This window comes from Prionailurus bengalensis, chromosome E4, assembly GCF_016509475.1.
Source record: "Prionailurus bengalensis isolate Pbe53 chromosome E4, Fcat_Pben_1.1_paternal_pri, whole genome shotgun sequence".
NCBI classification, from domain to species: Eukaryota; Metazoa; Chordata; class Mammalia; order Carnivora; family Felidae; genus Prionailurus; species Prionailurus bengalensis.
Genome location: NC_057360.1, coordinates 32,354,497 through 32,374,907, shown reverse-complemented (window position 1 = coordinate 32,374,907; position 20,411 = coordinate 32,354,497). Strand labels below are relative to the sequence as shown.

Below are 20,411 nucleotides of genomic sequence, written 5' to 3'. Positions count from 1 at the left end.
ATGGGGGCCAGTATCTGGCCCAGATCCATGGTACCCCCTCGGGCATAGGGCACAGAGGTCAAAGCGGCCAGACAGGGAGCCAGAGGAGAGGTGGTGGTTGGTAGAGCACCCCGAGCCCCAGCTGCAGAAGCAGGTCATTCCCACTGGGGACAGGCAGAGACCTGTGTGGGCCATAGCATGTGTCTCAGACCTCACATCTTGCCCAGTGTCCACATCCTGTGTTCTTCTCATTCTGGAAAGGCGCAATTTAGGCCAAGAGACCATTGTAGCCTGGGGCTGTCCTGGGGTTTATTTTGTTTTGTTTTGCTTTTTTGTTAATAGCCTTGTTGTGATCTAGTTCATATACCATACAGTTCACCCACTTAAAGTATACAATTCAGTGGCTTTTAGTATATGCACAGATATGTGCAACTATCATCACTGGCAATTTTATAATATTTTCATCACCTCAAAAAGAAACCCTACCCTGGGCGCCTGGGTGGCTCAGTCGGTTAAGCATCTGACTTCAGCTCAGGTCATGATCTCGCATGCAGTCTGTGAGTTCAAGGCCCGTGTCAGGCTCTGTGCTGACAGTTAAGAGCCTGGAGCCTGCTTCCAATTCTGTCTGTCTGTCTGTCTCTCTCTCTGTCCTTCTCTGCTTGCTCTCTGTCTCTCTCTCAAAAATAATATACATTTAAAAAAAAAAAAAAGAAACCCTACCCTTTAGCCACTGCCTCCCCCATAATCCTGTCCCCTACCTCTCCAGTGCTGGGGCCAGTAATCAACTTTCTATTTCTGTTACCTTATTCTGAACTTTCTTATGAATGGAATATAATATGTGGCCTTTCATGACTGGCTTATTTCATTTAGCATGGTGTTTCAGGATTCATTCATGTTGTAGTATATATCAGTATTTCATTCCTTTGTAAGGCAACAGAATGTTCCATTGTGTGGATTTACCACATTTTGTTTATTCTGTTGATGCATATTTGGGTTGTTTTTATCTTTTGGCTTTTGTGAATAATGCCACTACAAACATTTGGGTATAGGTTTCTGTGTGGGCATCTCTTCTTATTTCTCTAGGGTATGTACCAAAGTGTGGAATTGCTGGGTCATATGATAACTTTAAGTTTAATAATTTCAGGAAATGCCAAGCTGTTTTCCAAAGTGGCTGCACCATTTTGTGTTCTTGCCAGCAGTATGTCACAGTTCCAATTTCTCCACATCTTCACCAACCCTTGTTGATCTGACTTTTTGATTTTAGTCATCCTAGTGGATGCGAACTCATGAAATTTTGGAAAGATTTGGGGAGGATTTTCCCTTACAAATAGTTTTTTTTTTTTTAAAAAACCATAATGTGTGTGTGTGTGTGTGTACACATATATATACATACATAATTTAAATGCATAAGTATATATATAAAATGCTTTTAAGTGTAGTGTCTGTTAAAGCATCAATGCTAAGAGGTCCTGTTGCCCATTACAACAATAAAGGAGTTTTCAATATTTGTTAATCCAAAATTCTCGTTGCTCAAAACCAACGTGGGAAACTTTTTGTAATGTGTGAGGTAAGGAGAAGAGAAGGGAGGGGTGGAGAAGTGGGAACAGACGGTGTGTTTTCAGGAATGGTGCATCTTTCCCAGGAGATTGCTCTACTGCTTACCTCTGTGTCTGATGGGTCCCTCTGTCTTTCAGGAGGACTGGCATTGGCTCAAGTGATCTTCTTCTATCTGAAGTACTTGGTTCTCTTTGGTGTCCCAGCTCTGCTCATGCGCCTGGATGGACTCACACCACCACCCCTCCCTCGCTGTGTGAGCACCATGTTCAGTTTCACGGGGATGTGGAGGTCAGTAGTTTGGTTTATTAAAGCCAAAGCCCCTTGGGGATGTCCAGTGGGAGGAGCCATGGCTTGGTGAGCTTCAAAGGGTTTGGGCCACTGTCCATTCTCTGTCCCTCAACTCAGACCACAGTTGGCACTTGGGTTTCTTCATCTGTCTAATAGGATGGCAATCTGTGCTTTCTGAACCACTCAAAAATACTGTCAGGCTATGGAGATAGGTGAAATAATAAAGTTTCTCTCCAAGTTTATGTACAGATGCACAAAGGGTTATGTTTCAATGGTTTCTTAATAGCTTGGGATATGCTACAAGATACTGACCATTTTATTGCTCTCGGTTTTCCTTGAAAATGACCTCTGTATATGTGGGAGTGTCAATTAAAAAAAAAAACAGACTTAGGAAAATAGCATAGGTCCCTGTTGGCATTTACTAGCTCTCAGATCTGGGACAATTTACTAAATTTCTCTAAGTTTTAGTTCTCTCTTAAATGGTAATAATAATAGGGTAATAATGCCCACATTCAAGAGTTGTTTTGAATATTAAATAAGCTAATGCAATTAAGGCATTTGGCACACAGTAGATGTTTACAAATGTTAGCTTTTACCCTTTTATTATTCCTGTACTTGGTGCCCATGGATAGACAGATGTGTTTTGCGAGTTTTCTTACTCTTCTTGATTTTGCCCCATGAACTTATGGTTGGCCGGAGCTTTTGTTCCAAAAGATCCTTCAGCCCCCCTGCTGTTTGTTATTGTTGTTCTCCAGATGGGCTTGCTTGCTGCTGTGTGTTTCTTAGCACTTCTAGTATGTAACATGTGACAGGACTTGGTTTTGCAATTGCAAACCTAAGGTACGAAGCTCAGACTGGGGACTTGGGCAATCATGGGAATCAGTACTTTTTAGGCACCTCCATTTCCCTCACCCTAGGCTTGGCCCTGCTCACAGTTTCCATTCTGGCTCATTCACAGGGCGCCTTCAGTCTTTCATCTCTGTAGGCAGAAGAGCCAGGGCCCCGGTAGAGGAAGAGCTCAGTGAATATTACCATATCTGATGTTGCTTTTAAAAACAGGGTAGATAGCCTGCAACATCCTGGTTTTCCATTATAACTGATTATAGATGCTGAGTTTTTTTTAAGCCTCTGTAAATGCATGTTGTTATTGGTTCAGTTTGCTTATTGGGATTAGAAATTTCATGTGGTTATTGCAAGTAATGTTAAGTAATTGCTTTGATTTGCTCTTAATTAGTTCATCAAATATCATAGGTTGCCCAGTTTTAATGACAGGGTTGGAATATGGTAGAAAAGGGGTTCTCTCTAGCCAGGGGGCCATGGAGTAGTTCTTGGTTAAAAGGTGAGCCTTATTGGGAGGCTCTGTTAACTTTTGACCTACGTGAAAGTAATGTACTGAATAAGTGGGTTGGGACCCAGCATGATTTGGGGTCACATCATCAGTGACTGGTGTGCACCTAGCATGATTGCTCTCCCTCTTTGTGAATGCTGCCCTAATGCATTTCTTAGGAAGCATATTCTTCTAAAGAGCTTCTCCAATCTTGATTGGCATATTAAAAAACTGAACGGGGCACCTGGGTGGCTGTCGGTTGAGCGTCCAACTTCGGCTCAGGTCATGATCTCACAGTTTGTGAGTTCAAGTCCCGCATCAGTCTCTGTGCTGACAGCTCGGAGCCTGGAGCCTGCTACGAATTCTGTGTCTCCTTCTCTCTCTCTGCTCCTACCCCACTCACACTCTGTCTCTCTCTCAAAAATAAGTAAACAATAAAAAAAATTAAAAAAAAAACAAAACTCTGACTCCTGGGCATGCTGGCTCTAGGCTCCTTGTCCATAAATCTCTGCCCCATTGATTGTCACAAGAAGCAGTTTAGACTGTTGACTCTATTTCACATTCAGAGTAGGCATCTTCTTGTCCTTTATTATTTCAGTTAATTATTTTTCGGTCCCAAACCCTCTGTTGTAAATACACAACAAAGGCAGAGAGAGCTTATCTGCCAAGACCTTTGTCATGTTTGATTAGAACTAAACTCAAATCGTGTAGACTCCATGTTGTTGAAACACTCTCTCCTCCCTCCCAGTTCCAGTTTTAAGACAAACGGGTGAGAGAGTAATACAGGTTACTGTGAGTGGAGGCTCTGGGTGAGCCCCCGGAGTGATGTGGTCCTAGGAGGAAGTGTTTACAAGAGCATGTGATGAAATAACAAACATGGTCTTTCCTGGGAGTGACCTAGACTTTTATCCTGGCTTTTTTCTAGGCATACATGGGTGTGTAGATTTTCCCTTTCACAATTTTTAGTTTGCTGAAGGGTTTTCCAGTTTGCCAGTTATACTTAGAAACACCTCAGCCTTCATTCTTTCCATACAATAACTGTTCCACATTAAGAAAGGAAGGGAGGTCAACTCTGTACTATAACTCACAGTTTTTTTTTTAATTTTTTTTTAACGTTTATTTATTTTTGAGACAGGGAGAGACAGCATGAACGGGGGAGGGTCAGAGAGAGAGGGGGACACAGAATCTGAAACAGGCTCCAGGCTCTGAGCTGTCAGCACAGAGCCTGATGTGGGGCTCGAACTCACGGTCCGCGAGATCATGACCTGAGCTGAAGTCAGACGCCCAACCGACTGAGCCACCCAGGCACCCCTATAACTCACAGTTTAAGGCTCAGAAGAAGTAGTTTCGAATTGAAAAAAGAATGAAAGAGCTTCCCTTTTTGCAGATGTGCCTCTGCCCTTCAAAGGAAGTTTGTCATGTTCGTGTTCAGGCTCTAGTAGCCTAACCCTACAGTGGGCCTGGTCCCCACTCTCTAACCTTTCTCTGTAAAATGCACGTTGGGGGAAAATAAAGTTGTGAATTTGTAGTTTCTGTTTACATCGAATTTTACATTAATATTTCTGGGCCATCTATTGAAGCCTTGCTGCAGACAGGGAATTTCTTCCCCTTCCTGGATATAGGTCTGAGAAGAATTGAGTTATGAACAGATGTGAAAGCTGGTGATGCAGATTATTCTGGGCAGTGGCAGCCACTCATATGGTGACACATGGGGCGGAGTGGATAGGAAGTGGAGGGAAGAGGTTTAAAAACAGGCTGTGCAGAATGTCCAGTGGTTACCTGACCTTCTAGAAAATCCACACTGAATGTGAAGTTTAGAGCTGATGATGAGAGATGAATTTTTAGCCTCCCATTTTAAAGGCAGCTTACACACCTGAAAATCATGCTGACTGATTGCACCATATTTCAGTTCACTGAAAGAAGACTTGAATCCAGCAGCCTACTGTATCAGAGGAATCTGAGCACTACGTCATAGAACAGATGAAATTGGCCATCAACAGAGAGATAACATTCCTTGACATCCTAGTTAGTTTAAATTGGTCATGAAAAATTGCTATTCACTTAGATGGCCCATACCTGAAAGTTAGGACTCAGTGTTTTTGTTTTTCCTTCTAGTTCCCTTCTTTCATATAATTCCTGCTCAGATATTTGCAGACGTAACAAAACCCTAAGGAGTATGTGTATTCTCACTTGTGACTTTTCTGTGGCCGTCTAGACCTGAGAAATTGAGAATTTTCTGCTCAATTTTTAGGTTTCATGTTTTAATTTAGATAGGCTGAGATCTGTAATGAGCATCTTTTGCCGGGAGTCATTAAAGATGACATTGCATGTCTGAGGTTTCAAATTAGAAGTCTGATCATGTCCCCTGATTTGATTTTTAGCTATGGAAGCAAAGTGTGCAAAGTGATAGAATTTCCCATGGCGGCTGGTGAGTTATGGGTCAATTTCAATTATCTCAGGCATCTCGCACAGCTTGCCCTCTGCCTTTCTTGAATTATGATGCTCTCAGGTCTTCATAGGCAAACTCATGTATCACAGCTTATCCCATAGAAATTTGGGCACTGCTAGACCTTAATATGTGGGGAGATCTTTGGGCTGGGGCTGGGGAGGAGCCTGAGCCCCTTCTTTTAGTGAGGAATTGATTGCATCAGCTTTTAGGTCAATAGAAGAGTTTAGGTCCCTCGATGGAGAGTTGGTTAAGGCCTGTGGTAGATGATGAAAACTAGCTATACAAATTGCTGGCTTTACGGTAGTCCTGCCTTTGAATCATAGCTGGCTTCAAGTTGCAGGACAAGATGGAAGCATGGAGTTGGTGAAATATATATACCATGTGTGTCAGCACTGCTGGACAGGCAGCAGGGGCAGCGCGAACACAAAGGGGGAAGGATGGAACAGGTGCTGTTAATAAGAGGTCACTTTGTTTTGGAGGCAGCCTGCTAACCAAGGGCTTGCTGCTTACTAGCTCTGTGACTTGGGCAAATAATGAAAATGCCCTGGGCTAGCTTTTCGTTTCTAAAAGGGACATAATAATAGTACTTGCCGCATCAGGGGGGATGTGACAGTTGGCTGAGCCTAGTGCTTAGTAGTTCCTTGGAAAGTGGTAGCTTCTTCGTGTTTTTTGTTTTTTGTTTTTTGTGCTTGAAAATCTAGCAAAGCCAGAGGTGATAGAGAAATCTGCCTGTGGGTAAGCCGGGTTGGGGAAGCAGTGGGCAATGACGGGACTGGCTGAGGACAGGCTCCAGTCCAGCTCTGAGCCTGAGATGTCAGCTAATATGGTGCCTGACACATAGTAGTCACTCAACAAACAGGTATTTCCTGAGTGAAAGATGCATGATCTCCCCTGCCCCCACACCCTTGAAGAAGAGATCAAAGAAAAATTGGCTTACATGTGAAGTGTGGGTCTAACAATTTATTTCCAGTAGTTAACCTACCATTCAAACTGCATTTCTGGCCATAGAAAATGCCATCTTTGGCCATATTATCCATTTCCTCTGTTATACCGAGGCTCTTTCTGGGCCCATCTTCTGACACCATGCATTCTAGGTTCTTTAACTTTTCTTTAAAATGTGAATGTTTCAATCTTTTCTCTATTGAATGACTTTCCATTAGAATCCAAGAGGGAATTTATATTTCTTTAATGGGTCTGGCAAAAAACGGGAGTGAGTAAAGGAAACATTTCTTCTATTTTTCTTCATTAGAGGCTAAAAAGCAACCAACCGCCGCCACCACCACCAAACAAAACAAAACAAAAATTTAAAGGACCTTCATTGTTTTAGGGACAGGAGAATAAGTTAGAGGCTGTCCACTGTTCTTAAAAAAATTTTTTAACGTTTATTTTATTTTTTTTATTATTTTTAAAAAAATTTTTTTTTTCAACGTTTATTTATTTTTGGGACAGAGAGAGACAGAGCATGAATGGGGGAGGGGCAGAGAGAGAGGGAGACACAGAATCGGAAACTGGCTCCAGGCTCTGAACCATCAGCCCAGAGCCTGACGCGGGGCTCGAACTCCCGGACCGCGAGATCGTGACCTGGCTGAAGTCGGACGCTTAACCGACTGCGCCACCCAGGCGCCCCTTAACGTTTATTTTTGAGAGAGAGAGAGAGAGAGACCATGAACAGGGGAGGGGCAGAGAGAGAGAGGGAGACACAGAATCCAAAGCAGGCTGCAGGCTCTGAGCTGTCAGCACAGAGCCCAAAGTGGGGTTCGAACCCATGAACTGCAAGATCATGACCTGAGCCGAAGTCAGACGCTTAGCCGTCTAAACCACCTAGGTGCCCCCCAGCTGTCCTCTGTTCTCAATGGGCAGGGAAGGAGTGAAACCCTGATCATGCACAATCAGTGGTGCTTATGTAAAAGGAAGCAATAAGGCTAACCTTTGGAGCCTCCTGAAGAAACTAACAGGGCTACGTAGGTGTCATCTGGAATGGGAAAATTATGTCCAAGGGGATTTTGAATAACCGAACCCACAGATTTTCTTTCTTTCTTTTTTTTAAGTAAGTGTATTCTTTTTTTAAAAAAATATTTATTTTTGAGAGAGAGAGAGCAAGCAGGGGAGGGGCAGACAGAGAGAGGGACAGAGGATCCCAAATAGGCTCTGCACTGACAGAAGAGAGCCTGATGTGGAGCTCGAACTCATGAACCGTGAGATTATGACCTGAGCCGAAGTCAGATGCTTAAGCGACTGAGGTTTATTTGTCTGATATGAATATAGTGATTCCAGCTTTTTCTTTAAAAAAATTTTTTTAATGTTTATTTTTGAGAGAGAGAGAGAGAAAGTGTGTGAGCAAGTGGGGGGGTGGGCAGAGAGTGAGGGAGACAGAGAATCTGAAGCAAGCTTCAGGCTCTGAGCTGTCTGGCATGGGGCTCGAACTCACAAACTGCAAGATCAGGACCTGAGCTGAAGTCGGAGGCTTAACTGACTGAGCCAGCTAGGTGCCCTGACTCTGACTTTCTTTTGGTATGTTTTTATCTTTTTATTTTTAATATTATAATTCAAATGAGGTTTTTGTAGACAGCATAGAGCTAGATTTTGCTTTTTTATCCAAATTGACAATCTCTGACATTGGGTGTTTAGACCATTTAGAGTTAATGTAATTATTGGTATTGGTTGCATTTAAAGCTACCATCTTGATAGTTATGTTTTTTTTAAAAAAATTTTTAAACATTTATTCATTTTTTAAGAGACAGAGATAGAGTGTGAGTGGGGGAGGGATAGAGAGAGAGGGAGACACAGAATCTGAAGCAGGCTCCAGGCTCAGAGCCTGTCGGTATAGAGCCTGATGCAGGGCTTGAACTCAGGGACTATGAGATCATGAGCTGAAGTCGGACACTTAACCAACTGAGCCACCCAGGCGCCTTGAGAGTTGTGCTTTTTAATCTTATTTTTTTAAATGCCTTCACACTTATCTATTTATCTATCTATCTATCTATCTATCCATGCATCCATCTATTGTGGTAACATATACATAATATAAAGTTTACCATTTTAACCATTTTTAAGTATACAGTTTAGTGACATTAAGTACATTTACATTATTCTGCAATCACCACCACCATCCATCTCTAGAACTTTATCACTTTTCCCAACAGAAAATCCATACCCATTAAGTAATAACTCCTCATTCCCTCTGCTCCCCAGCCCATATCTGGTACTATTAATTTCTTTGTGTGGATCTAAATATTCCATTTGGCATTATGCTCGCTCCTACCTGAAGAACTTCCTTAGCCTTCTGGTCTACTGGCTGAACTTTTACTTCTTTTTTTCTGAAAATGTCTTTATTTTGCATCTTTACTGGATATAGAATTATATGTTGACTGTTCCCCCCCCCCCCCAGTATCTTAAAGATGTCTCTCCATTATCTCTGGCTTGCATAGTTTCTGACAAGAAGCCTGATGTAACTCCTCTCTACGTTATGCTTTTTCTTTCCTTTGGCTGCTTTCAAGATTTTCTCTTTATCTTCAGTATCAGAAGTTTGACTGTGATGTGCTTAGGTGTATTTTTCTTTGTATTTACTTTGGAGTTTTCTGAGGGTCTCGGATCTATGGTTTATTACCTCATTAATTTTGGAAAATTCGTGGACATCATCTCTTCAAATAGTTCTTTCCTACCATTCTCTTTTCCTTCTGGGACTCCAGTGACACATGTGTCAGACTGTCTGATGTTATCCCACAGCTCTTTGATGCTTGGTTCTGGTTTTTGCCCCACCCCACCCTGCCCACCAAATCTTTTTCCCCCACTCTTTGTGTTTCAGTTTGGATACTTTCTGTTGGCTTATCTTTAAGTTCATTGCTCCTTTTTCTGTCATGTCTAGTCTTCTCTTTAGATCCCAACCTAAAGTAGTAAAGGAAAATGAGGATTGACATTGGAGTTGGTTCCCACAGAGGTCATGTCGTGGTGACCTTGACAACAGCAGTCTCAGTGAAGTGGTGGGGGCAAAACCCCCATTAAATTGGGCTCAGAGGAGAGTGGGTCTGATCTGATCCCAGGAATGTGGTCTAATGAGGGGAAGCTGGTCCACATGGTGTGGTTAGGGCTCAAACTTCCTCTCTTCCTGATGTGACCTCACCTCAGTTCTTCTTGACTAGGAACACCCCTCTAAGTCTCGGCCATGCCCCAGCCAGGCTGTGCACTACTCTTTGCAATGGGCTCACTTGCCATTCATCACAGGTATCCCTAAACCACCTAAACCAGGTTTACTGGCCCATATCTTACTACCTTCAATACAGGAACTTCTGGGTCTCTTCTCGCTGTAAGGCTGCTGAAGGAGGCTCAGCAGTGCCAGCAAGGCTCTTTCCTTCACTCTGCCTAATGTAGAGAGCATCCTGTAGAGGTGGTCTCTCAGCTCCAACCAGAAAGGAAAGCCAGAGCTTCTCTGCTTGGGTTTTTACCTCCACCTGTATAATAACCTTCCCTTTTAGGACATGTTTCTGAGGTCTTCTATCCTCTTCCATGTCTTCCCACAGTTCACTGTGTCACAAGAGGTAGGTTTTCTACTTTCTCCTCCTATCTTCTCTTCTGACATATTCTTCTCTAGGGAAGGTAGCTTTATGGCCCAACTCTTATAGGTAGAGGGGGGCTATTCTTTCTCTAATACAGAGAAAAATACTCTAAGATCTGATTCACTTAGATATAGTTCTGAATTTGTGAGTGCTTGGACAAGGAACTAGGGATTGCTGGGAACGGAATACATTGTTTTAGTTTTTAAAAATTCCCTGTTTGAATTAATTTAGTTAGTCTTATAACAGTATAGTTGAGTAAAGATTTAGGTGTTACCATCACTGTCTGAGACCCAGAGTGGTAAGTCAGGTGTCCAAGATCATGTAGGTAGCACATTCTTGCTGTATTAAAATCTAAACCCTAATCGTTTTAGTAAGAAAGGTTTAGATGCATAAATGCATTTGCTTATAGAGGAGTATGTGAAAATTCATGCAATTAGCACCACGAGTGAATAGATTTCCTTTTCCTATTACACCAAGAAGAAAGGCAAAAACGTTTGGTGTCATCACTTTGTAAATCCTGAGATTTTAGTCTGCTATAGCTACAGGTTCAAAACCCGGCACCTTAATTTTGATCCACCTGACTGTAGTAGACATTCAAAGGCTTTTCTCTAGAAATGCTAATAAAAGGTTCTGATATGGTCCAACTGCTTACCTGCTGAACAAGATGGATACTCTGTCTTCTATTAAGTACTGTGAACTATAGTTAGCTTTCAGGGTAAAAGTTAAGACTAATTCTCTGCCTGTCATGCTTGAAAATAGTGTTTTATCCTTAAGTATGACATGCAAACCTGGCTCCAACCTACTATTTCAAGTTCTTATCACTCACCTTATATTACAGCAGTACGGGACTAGTCTTCGTTCCTCGGTCTAGCCCACCCGGTTCACCCACAGACTCCCATGACCTTGGTGCTGGCCTCCTGGTGCTGTAGAGCTCACAGTGCTCCTCCTCCTTCTTCCAGACAAGACGCCACTCGCTCTACAGTTCAGTGCCAGCTTCAGTGTTGCCTTTTCTGTTGAGCTGTTCTCCTCTCCCACCCAGCAGGGGATTGTGCATTCCTCTGCTCTGTGGTACTTTGTGTGACGTTCATGTATCATAACACATATTCATACTTGTTAATACAGTCATTGTGTCTAGCTTATGGGGAATGGAGACTACCATTCCTTACTTACTTTTTATATGATACTTTACTTTAATATAGGAAATGCCTGTATTTAGCAAGAGCCTTGCCTTAGATCCTTGCTATTCCAATTATGGTCTGAGGAACCGCAGCGTCAGACTCTCCTGGGACTTGTTAGAAATGCAGGATCCTGGGTCCCACCTCAAGACCTACCGAATCAGAATCCACTTTTTAACAAGATCTCCTGGGGACATTGTATATGCATTAAAATTTAGGAGGCACTGGACTGGGCTAGGGGAATCCTAAGGACTCCTCCTCCCTGATTTGCCATGACTCTAGGCTACCTGAATAATGGCCACGAGTGGCTATATCTGAGTATTCACATGGGTCACAGGGACTGGGTCCTAGGAGAACTTCAGCGGGAGCTTTTAGTGATGTCCCTAGGGGATGGGGCCACAGAGGGACAGAGGTGGGATGAGCTCAACCACTCCAAGTATGGAGGGCCCTGGAGGGTGGCTTTTTGATAAAGAACAAGCAATCTGATAAGGCAGACTTAGAGGCATACAAACCAGATGGAGAGGCCACTGGTCTGTAGTCACAAAAACCTAGGAAAAATGAATCTCCCACCCCACCACCATTTGTTGTCCCCAGAAGACATTTGTTCTCCAACTTGTTTTCCTACATGTGGACTTGTCCCCTTCTCGGCCCTCTTCCTTCTGTTCCCCTAGAGTTGCTCCTTGTGTGTGAGAAGCCCAAAGATGAGGGACTCTGCCAAGTTAGGAAGGAACGCCCAACCTCTCCTGGGAGCTGACTGTGATCTGCAGATAACCTTCTTGGATTACGGAGGGCTGCCCCATTGCAGGGAGGTAGTTCCCAGTGAGACTATTTACATGGGAGACTCAGCCCACCAGACTTCAGGAAAGCAGCGCCTGTGACCTTCCTGTTGAAGCAGAGATGATAGATACAGGGAGTCATTACATTTGTGGGAAATGTTGCTAGCTGCAGTATATTGCTAGAAGATTTGCTAAGAAGTTAATTAAGATATACAATGCAGGTAGCCTACAAGTGCCAGTTGGGTTCTGATTAGTGAGTGAGCGAGCGAGTGGCACTAAGGCGAGGCTGCTTCCTGTGTTATTATGGCCCTGGTTCTTTAGCTGGGAGTGGGGAGCAGGGCTGTATCAGGGGACTGAGGTAAGTGGGCTCACAGAGGCTTGGTAGTGGCAGTAGCCCAAGTCCTCTTATGACACATTGCCATCATGATGTAAATTTGCATGTAATAATATTACTTGTCTAGTTGGCAACGGACATAATTGGTGGCAGTAATTGTCATAGCAGTATATTTCACAGACTACTTTTTTTTGTTGCGGGAGGGGTTAGGTGCCCTTCTTGCAGTCTGCCAGTTTACTGTAAAACCTGAGGGCTAAAATTTTAGGTTCCTCACAATTTCTCAAGTGAGTTTTTACAACAGAGTGAGATGCATGTATTTGAGACAGGGTGTATTTCCTTTAACTAGTTGTGTGGTCACACAGTCCCATGAGACTGGTCCATAGAGAAATCGGAGGGGCTGGTTTTGTATGTTCTGTTTTCTGTGTTTCATTTCCTATTTGACAGCAATATTGTCTGGCAGAATTTTGCCTTTGACTCAATATCATTAGCAACTAAAATGTGGTCTGTGTGCTTTTCTTCCTCAAGGTCGTTGGTCATTCAAGTCCTGTCAGTAAAGCCAAGAAATTGCCAGCACCTCTCCTGGGTTTGATGGAGACCTTAACTTGAGTTACCTTTGGGGTTTGGCTGTGATCCTTGTCTCCAGGAATGGCAAAAGAGGAGGGTTAGGGCTGGCTCTTGTAATCTGGGAAAATCCTTAGTGTCCTGAGGATCTCCCAGCTGAAGAGTCAGAGGAGATGGGAGGGTGTGAGATGAAGTGAGGAGAGAAATTCTTTCCCATCTATCAAAGCACTTTCTAATGGAGCCTTGGCACAAGGGACGCAGCACTGTTCCAGCACGACGCCGAGTAGGTACAGGAGCTGTCCTCAAGAATCCACACATGTAGGAGTTTCTCATCTATGCAACTCAAACATGCTGTTCCAAAATCAGATGTTTTCTGGGTATTGGGAATGGTTGTCCAGAGCCCTTCTCTCCATAATGAGAGACCAGCATTTGTGAGAGGATTATCAGGGTGGGGGCGGTCCCTGTGCCAAGCCACCTGGCCCACCGGGGCTTAAAGCCATGACTGATGGCTCTGTGCTCTGACCGCTGAGCAGTTGGTAGGGGTGCCCAGCAGCAGGCATAGCAAAAAAGTATATCTGCTTTTCCAGTGCAAGTTTTATCAGCATCTCACTGAGCAGAGTGTCTTAAAGTATGACCTTCCCCCAAACTACTCTGTATCTTCATATTTGATTCTCAGATGGTTTAGGTTCTTTTTATTTTTCGTCTTCCACTTATGGGCTATTTAAATAAATTATAAACACCACCTTGATAGATTACATATAAAAGTCCAAATTCTGTTTGTTCAGTGAGTATTTATTGAGCACCTACTATGTGCCAGCCACCAATTTATGGATGCAGAGCCGAACGAGGGAGTCTCTCAGGGATTTAATGCTCACAAGTAGTGTATTCCAGGACAGGCATGACCCATCACTGAGCCTGTATAGCACTTCAGCATTCATACACGTTTCTAGATCTGTTGTCTCATTTGTTCAGTGCGTTAGTCAAGGAGGGTGTTAATTTTACTGTCTCCATTTTATTGGTGGGGAAAATAAAAGCCCAGAAATGTTAAATGATTTGGTCAAAGAGATTCGTGGTAGAGCTGGGATAACACCATGTAATCTCTTAATAACATTGCTTAATATACCCAATATTTGCTTTATTTATTTATTTTTTAAGCATTTTACAGGTAATTAGGTTTAAACTGTCATGTCTCTAAAGTTATAAATATTGTAGAGTCAATGGACACTACGAAAAATAAATTTATACTAATTCCTTGAAAATAAAGAGAAATGAGAAATAAAGAGAAATGAGAAATAAGTTGTTTTTTTTTTTTAAATAGAAGTAGGTGACCATTGACATAAAGTTGTTGGAGAAAATAGAGCAACATTTTATAGCAATTTATTTAAAAACTAAGAGAATACAATAGTACAGAGAATAGAGTGTGAGCTTTGGAATCCAACAGATCTGGGGTCACTTTCTTTCCTTTTTTAGATCTTTGACCATGGTCAAATTGCTTAATAAGCTTCAAGTCTCAATTTCTCTGTTAATGGGCTAATGATGCCTACCTGCTGGGGTGAGGTGAGAATTTGGTTTTTTCTTTATAGGTAAATAAGGTTCATGTTCTGGTTGTTACTGAATCATGCAGGTGTTAATTATGTGTGTGTTTAGGACAAGCTGACTTGAAATGTAAGCTGTGCAGCATGTTAGAAGTTCATCTGGTGCACAGTGAGGTGCAGCCACCTGCCATGAGTGCTGACACCTAGTGAGTGAGGACCTGGGAGAGACCTGGCCTGCGTATTACTGATCCCACGGACAGAACACAAGCTCAAGAGTCAAAATTGAGCACCAAGTCAAAAGTTGCCTAGGCAAACACTCTGACTGGCAGCTGTTGATTTGTGATACAGCTGCTTCTCACACAGGCAACTCTGTGGAGCTTACTGCAGGGGACCAACATCAGGAATTTTAATTATCAAAGGTTAATGATGGCCCTAGCCGTTCTGCAGTAGCCATATCGAGAGACAGGAAATATGATGGTACTTGGCACCCCCATTCCTCTCCATTTGGACTGCATTAGAATCTCTGCCCCTTGGTAGCCTGTACCATTTCACATGTACGGTCTACCCTCAGAAACTTACTAACTGTCCATCTGGCTTCAGCTTCAGAGCTCGCGGGCACACCTTTTCTGTCTCATCCAGCCTCTACTTCCTTTAGTCCCAGCTGACCCTGAACTGTTTCTCTTACTTGTCTGTTATAGACACTCTCTAGGCCAGAATTCCCACCTCATTCCTTGTGTTCCTGGATACCTTCTTGTGTGACTTGTCTCTCAGGAATGTACTCGTCCACACCTCTGCTTCAGGAGAAATTCTGGCTCTCCCAGCATCTTTTCATTCATTGATCCACCAAGTATTTGCTGAGGGCCTGCTATATGTCAGAAAGTGTGCTTGGTGCTAGGGACAGAGTAGTGAACAAAACTAGCAAAAGCATGCACAGTCACAGAGTCTACTTTCCAATGGTGTGCTAGGACCTAATACATGAAAGAGCAAGACAGAGCCAGGTGGGGGGGATCTGGAGTCTGGGGGCAAGGTTGCAGTCAGTGAAATTTGTTGTGAGCACTGAATTAGCAAAGACTGAACCATTGCTCCTAAGGGAGAAATAGGGTTAGGTTCCTGTGAGCTTTTAATCACAACATTTGACAGCCAGTCAATACATAACCTTGTTTTAATGTGTGTTTCTGTTTAAAGACACTTGATATATATTGTTGATTCATTAACATTGAACTCCTGGCTAACAGCTCTATAACTTATGCCTGAGTGAATCTGATTTAACATACATCTTTTCTCCATAAAGCATATCATAGCCTTCTTGTGCTTAGGAACACTAGACACATTGCAGCCCTGTACTCGGAGGCCATTTCAAACAGTGAACTCACCAGCAAGAAGCACAGAAATGCAAAAACCATGGCCCTAGACAGATTGCAAAAATGACCACTGTTTACCATTTGAGCTGAAATAAGATGTCAGTGTCCTCTTGTTCTACCTCAGCTGAGCATGTGGCATGGGGTGACTCACACTACTTGCCACTCTGAGCTTGTCTGAGAACAACTGCAGAAATGCCTCAAATATTTATTTTGGGGTTATAAATTTCAGTAAGTAGGCACATTTACAAATATGTAATCAGCAAGTTATGGGACCAACTGTAAATGGAGTGATGAGGGTAGGCCTCAGTGAGAAGGTGACATTTGATGAAGAGTTGGAGGAGAGGATGTGAGTCATGTGGGTGCCTGGAGAAGAGCTCCAGGAAGAAGGTGCAGCCAGTGCAAAGGTCCTGGGCCAGAAGTGTGCCTGAAGTGTGCAAGGAATAGTAAGGATGCCAGTGTGGCTGCAGTAGAGTGTGGAGTGATCAGAGGAGAGTGGTGGGAGGCGGAAGTGGGAGGGACGGCAGGTCAGGTAAGGCTTTGTAAGCCATTGCGCATTCTTTTTTTTAAATGTTTGTTTATTTTGAGAAAGAGCATGTGTGCATGTGAGTGGGGGAGGGTCAGAGAGAGAGGGAGTGAGCGAATCTTGAGCAGGTTCCATGCTCAGCTCAGAGCCCGACACGGGGCTTAATCTCATGAACTGTGAGATCATGACCTGAGTCAGAATCAAGAGTCAGATGCTCAACTGATTGAGCCACCCAGGCGTCCCAGGAAATATAGTTAGCCAACTGACCCAGTGGTGTAATTCAGTCTGAGTCAGAAGGCCTGAGAACTAGGAAGCTGATGGTGTAAGTCCCAGTCCAAAGGCCCAAGAATTGAGAGACTGTTGTCTGAGGGCAAGAGAAGATGGGTGTACCAGTTCAAGCAGAGCAGAGGTGCCCTTTCTCTGCCTTTTTGTTCTAATCAGGCCATCAGTGGACTGGATGGTGCCTACCTCACGTTGGTGAGGGCCATCTTCTTCACTCACTTTAGCAATTTAAATGCTGATCTCTTCCGGAAGCACCTTTACAGGCACACCCAGAAATAATGTTTTTCTAGCTTTCTGGGCATCTCCTAAAGCCAGTCAAATTGACACACAAAATTAACCACTATATTTAATATTCACAAATCAATCAACATGATACATCACATTAATAAAAGAAAGGATAAGAACCATATGATCCTTCCAGTAGATGCAGAAAAAGCATTGACAAAGTACAACATCCATTCATGATAAAAAGCCCCCAACACGGTTATGTTTAGAGAGAACATACCTCAATGTCGTAAAGGCCATATATGAAAAACCCACCACTAATTTAATTCTAAATGGGGAAAAATTGAGAGCTTTCTTCCTGTGGTCATGAATAAGATGAGGATATTCCACTGTCACCAATTTTATTCAACATAGTACTAGAAGCCCTAGCCACACCAATCAGACAACAAAAAGAAATTAAAGGCATCTAAATTAGCAAGTAGGAAGGAAAAATTTTGACTATTTGCAGATAACATGATGTTCTATATAGAAACCCTGAAAGACTCCACCAAAAAATGGCTAGGACTGATAAACAAATTCAGTGAAGTCCCAGGATACAAAATCAATGTACAGAAAGCTGTTGCATTTCTGTATACCAATAATGAAGCAGCAGAAAGAGAAATTAAGAAAACAATCCCATTTTTAATTGCACCAAAATAATAAGATACCTAGGAATAAACCTAACCAAAGAAGTGAAAGATCTATTCTCTGAAAACTATAAAACACTGATGAAAGAAATTGAAGACAACCCAAAGAAATGGAAAGATATTCCATGCTCATGGATTGGAAGAACACATATTGTTAAAATGTCTGTACTACCCAAAGCCATCTACACATTCAATGCAATCTCTATCAAAATACCACTAGCATTTTTCAGAGTGTTAGAACCAACAATCCTAAAATTTTTATGGAAACACAAGAGATCCTGAATAGTCAAAGCAGTCTTGAAATAGAAAAGCAAAGCTGGAGGCATCACAATTCCAGACCTCAAGTTATAAAGCTGTAGTAATCAAGACAATATGGTACTGGCACAAAAATAGACACATCAGTGGAACAGAATAGAAAACCCAGAAATCAACCCACGATTATATGGTCAATTAATCTTCGACAAAGAAGGAAAGGATGTCCAATGGAAAAAAATGTCTCTTCAACAAATGGTGTTGGGAAAACTGGGCTGCTTTTTTACATCATACACAAAAATTCAAAATTGATGAAACACCTAAAATGTGAGACATGAAACCATAAAAATCCTAGAACACAAGCAGTAACTTTGACATCAACCATAGCAACTTCTTTTTTTCTAGATAGGTCCCCTGAGGCAAGGGACACAAAATAAAAAACTTCCATACAGTGAAAGAAACCATCAACAAAACTAAGGCAACCTACAGAATGGGAGAAGATATTTGCAAATGATATATCCAATAAAGGGTTAGTATCCAAAATATAGAAAGAACTTATAAAATTCAGCACCCAAAAAACAAACAATCCAATTAAAAAAATAAGCAGAAGACATGAACAGACATTTCTCTAAAGAAAACATCCAGATGGCCAACAGACACATGAAAAGATGCTCATCATCACTTACCATGAGGGGAATGCAAATCAGAAGTATAATGAGCTATCAATGGCTAAAATCAACAACAGAAAATGGGACACCGGGGTGGCTCAGTCAGTTAAATGTGTGGCTCTTGACTTGGAATCAGGTCTTGATTTTGCAATTCATGGGTTTGAGCCCTGCATTGGGCTCTACACTGACAGTGTGGAGCCTGCTTGGGATTCTCTCTCTCTCTCTCTCTCTCTCTCTCTCTCTGTCCCTCCCCCACATGTGCACACACACACTCTCTCTCTCTTTCTCAAAAATATACAAACTTAAAAAAAATCAAGAACATAAGAAACGGCAATATTGGTCAGGATGTGGAGAAAGGGAAACTTCTTGCACTGTTGGTAGGAATGTAAACTGGTGCAGCCACTCTGGAAAACAGTATGGTAGTTCCTGAAAAAGTTAAAAATAGGACTACCTTGTGATCCAGCAATTGTACTACCAGGTATTTACCCAGAGAATATGAAAATACTAATTCAGAGTGTACGTGCATCCCAGTGTTTATAGCTGCATTATCTATAATAGCCAAATTATGGAAACAGCCCAAGTGTCCATTGGTTGATGAATGGATAAAGAAAATGTGGTGTATAAAGAAACACACACAATGGAATATTACTCAGCCATAAAAAGAATGAGATTTTGCCATTTACGATGGCATGGATGGAGCTAGAGAGTTATCACGCTAAGTGAAATAAGTCAGAGGAAGACAAACACCATATGATTTCACTCATGTGGAATTTAAGGAACAAAACAAATGAGCAAACGGGCAAACCAAGAAACAGACCCTTATCTATAGAGAACCAATCGATGGTTACCAGAAGGGAGGTGGGCGGGGGATGGGTGAACTAGGTGATGAGGTATGAGGAGTACACTTGTGATGAGCACTGGGTGATGTGTGAAGTGTTGAGTCACTGTATTATGCATCTGAAACTAATATAACACTGTATGTTAACTAACTGGAATTTAAATAGAAACTTAAAAAAATTAACCACCAAGATGGGGAGACATGACAGGGCTTTGAGTTGAAAAATGACACTGTGCTATGTTATGAGGGTAGTCTTTAGGGTCAAGGATAGAAGCAGGAAGTCAGTTAAAGGGGTATTGCAGTCATCCAGAGCTAAGCCTCAATGCAGTCATTTGCTGACAACTTAAAACGAACTTTCTGGAACCTCCCTTGCCCCTGAAACACTCCCACTTCACAAATGGAGCACAGCTTCTGGAATTTGCTACTTTGCTGCTTCTCAAAGAGAGCTGAACCTCCAGACTGGAGCACTCAGTGGTACTGGTGCCTATCTGAAGATGTGCTCCAGCTTGAAATCAAACTAATTGGAGTGCTGGTTTCTATAAAGCGATTTGCCATTCTGTAGTATTAGTCTTGCACGTTCAAATTATCTTAAATATATCATGCTGGTAATTAGAAAAATACTTCATTGTTTTTCTGAATAGAAGGTATGCATATTGCCTTACTAAGTTTTGACTTTGCTTTTTACAACCACTATCACAGCCCTTGAGAACCACATTTCATTCACCTTGACTGGGAAGGGGAAAGTGGCTAAACAGATTGCCAGCATGAAGATATTTGTATCCAAGGTAGAGCATAGAAATAATTCATGGCACGTCGCTGCACTGCTTTAATGAATACAGAAAACACTTTAGGTAATGCATTATTAAAGGCATGCACAGCAGAGCTTCCTTGTATACAATTTAAGCGTGAACTTATTTGCATTTCAGGTTGCTACCTCTTTTAGATTTAATTAGATTTCAGGCTTCAATCGATTTATTAAATGAATTTCTCACTGCTTAAAAGGTGTAATATGCTCATGACAGTAGCTTTTCCCCATCATTCT

At 42.2% G+C, this 20,411-nt stretch overlaps 1 protein-coding gene across 2 annotated transcripts in view; it reads left to right on the top strand.

The window, feature by feature from the left end:
• Nucleotides 1–20,411, top strand: part of HHAT (hedgehog acyltransferase) — a 306,476-nt gene that overhangs the window by 122,144 nt on the left and 163,921 nt on the right. For both annotated transcript variants that reach the window (XM_043568904.1, XM_043568905.1), the window contains exon 8: nucleotides 1,674–1,824. In XM_043568904.1, the coding sequence (XP_043424839.1) occupies nucleotides 1,674–1,824 (151 nt within the window). The remainder of the gene's footprint in view (nucleotides 1–1,673; nucleotides 1,825–20,411) is intronic.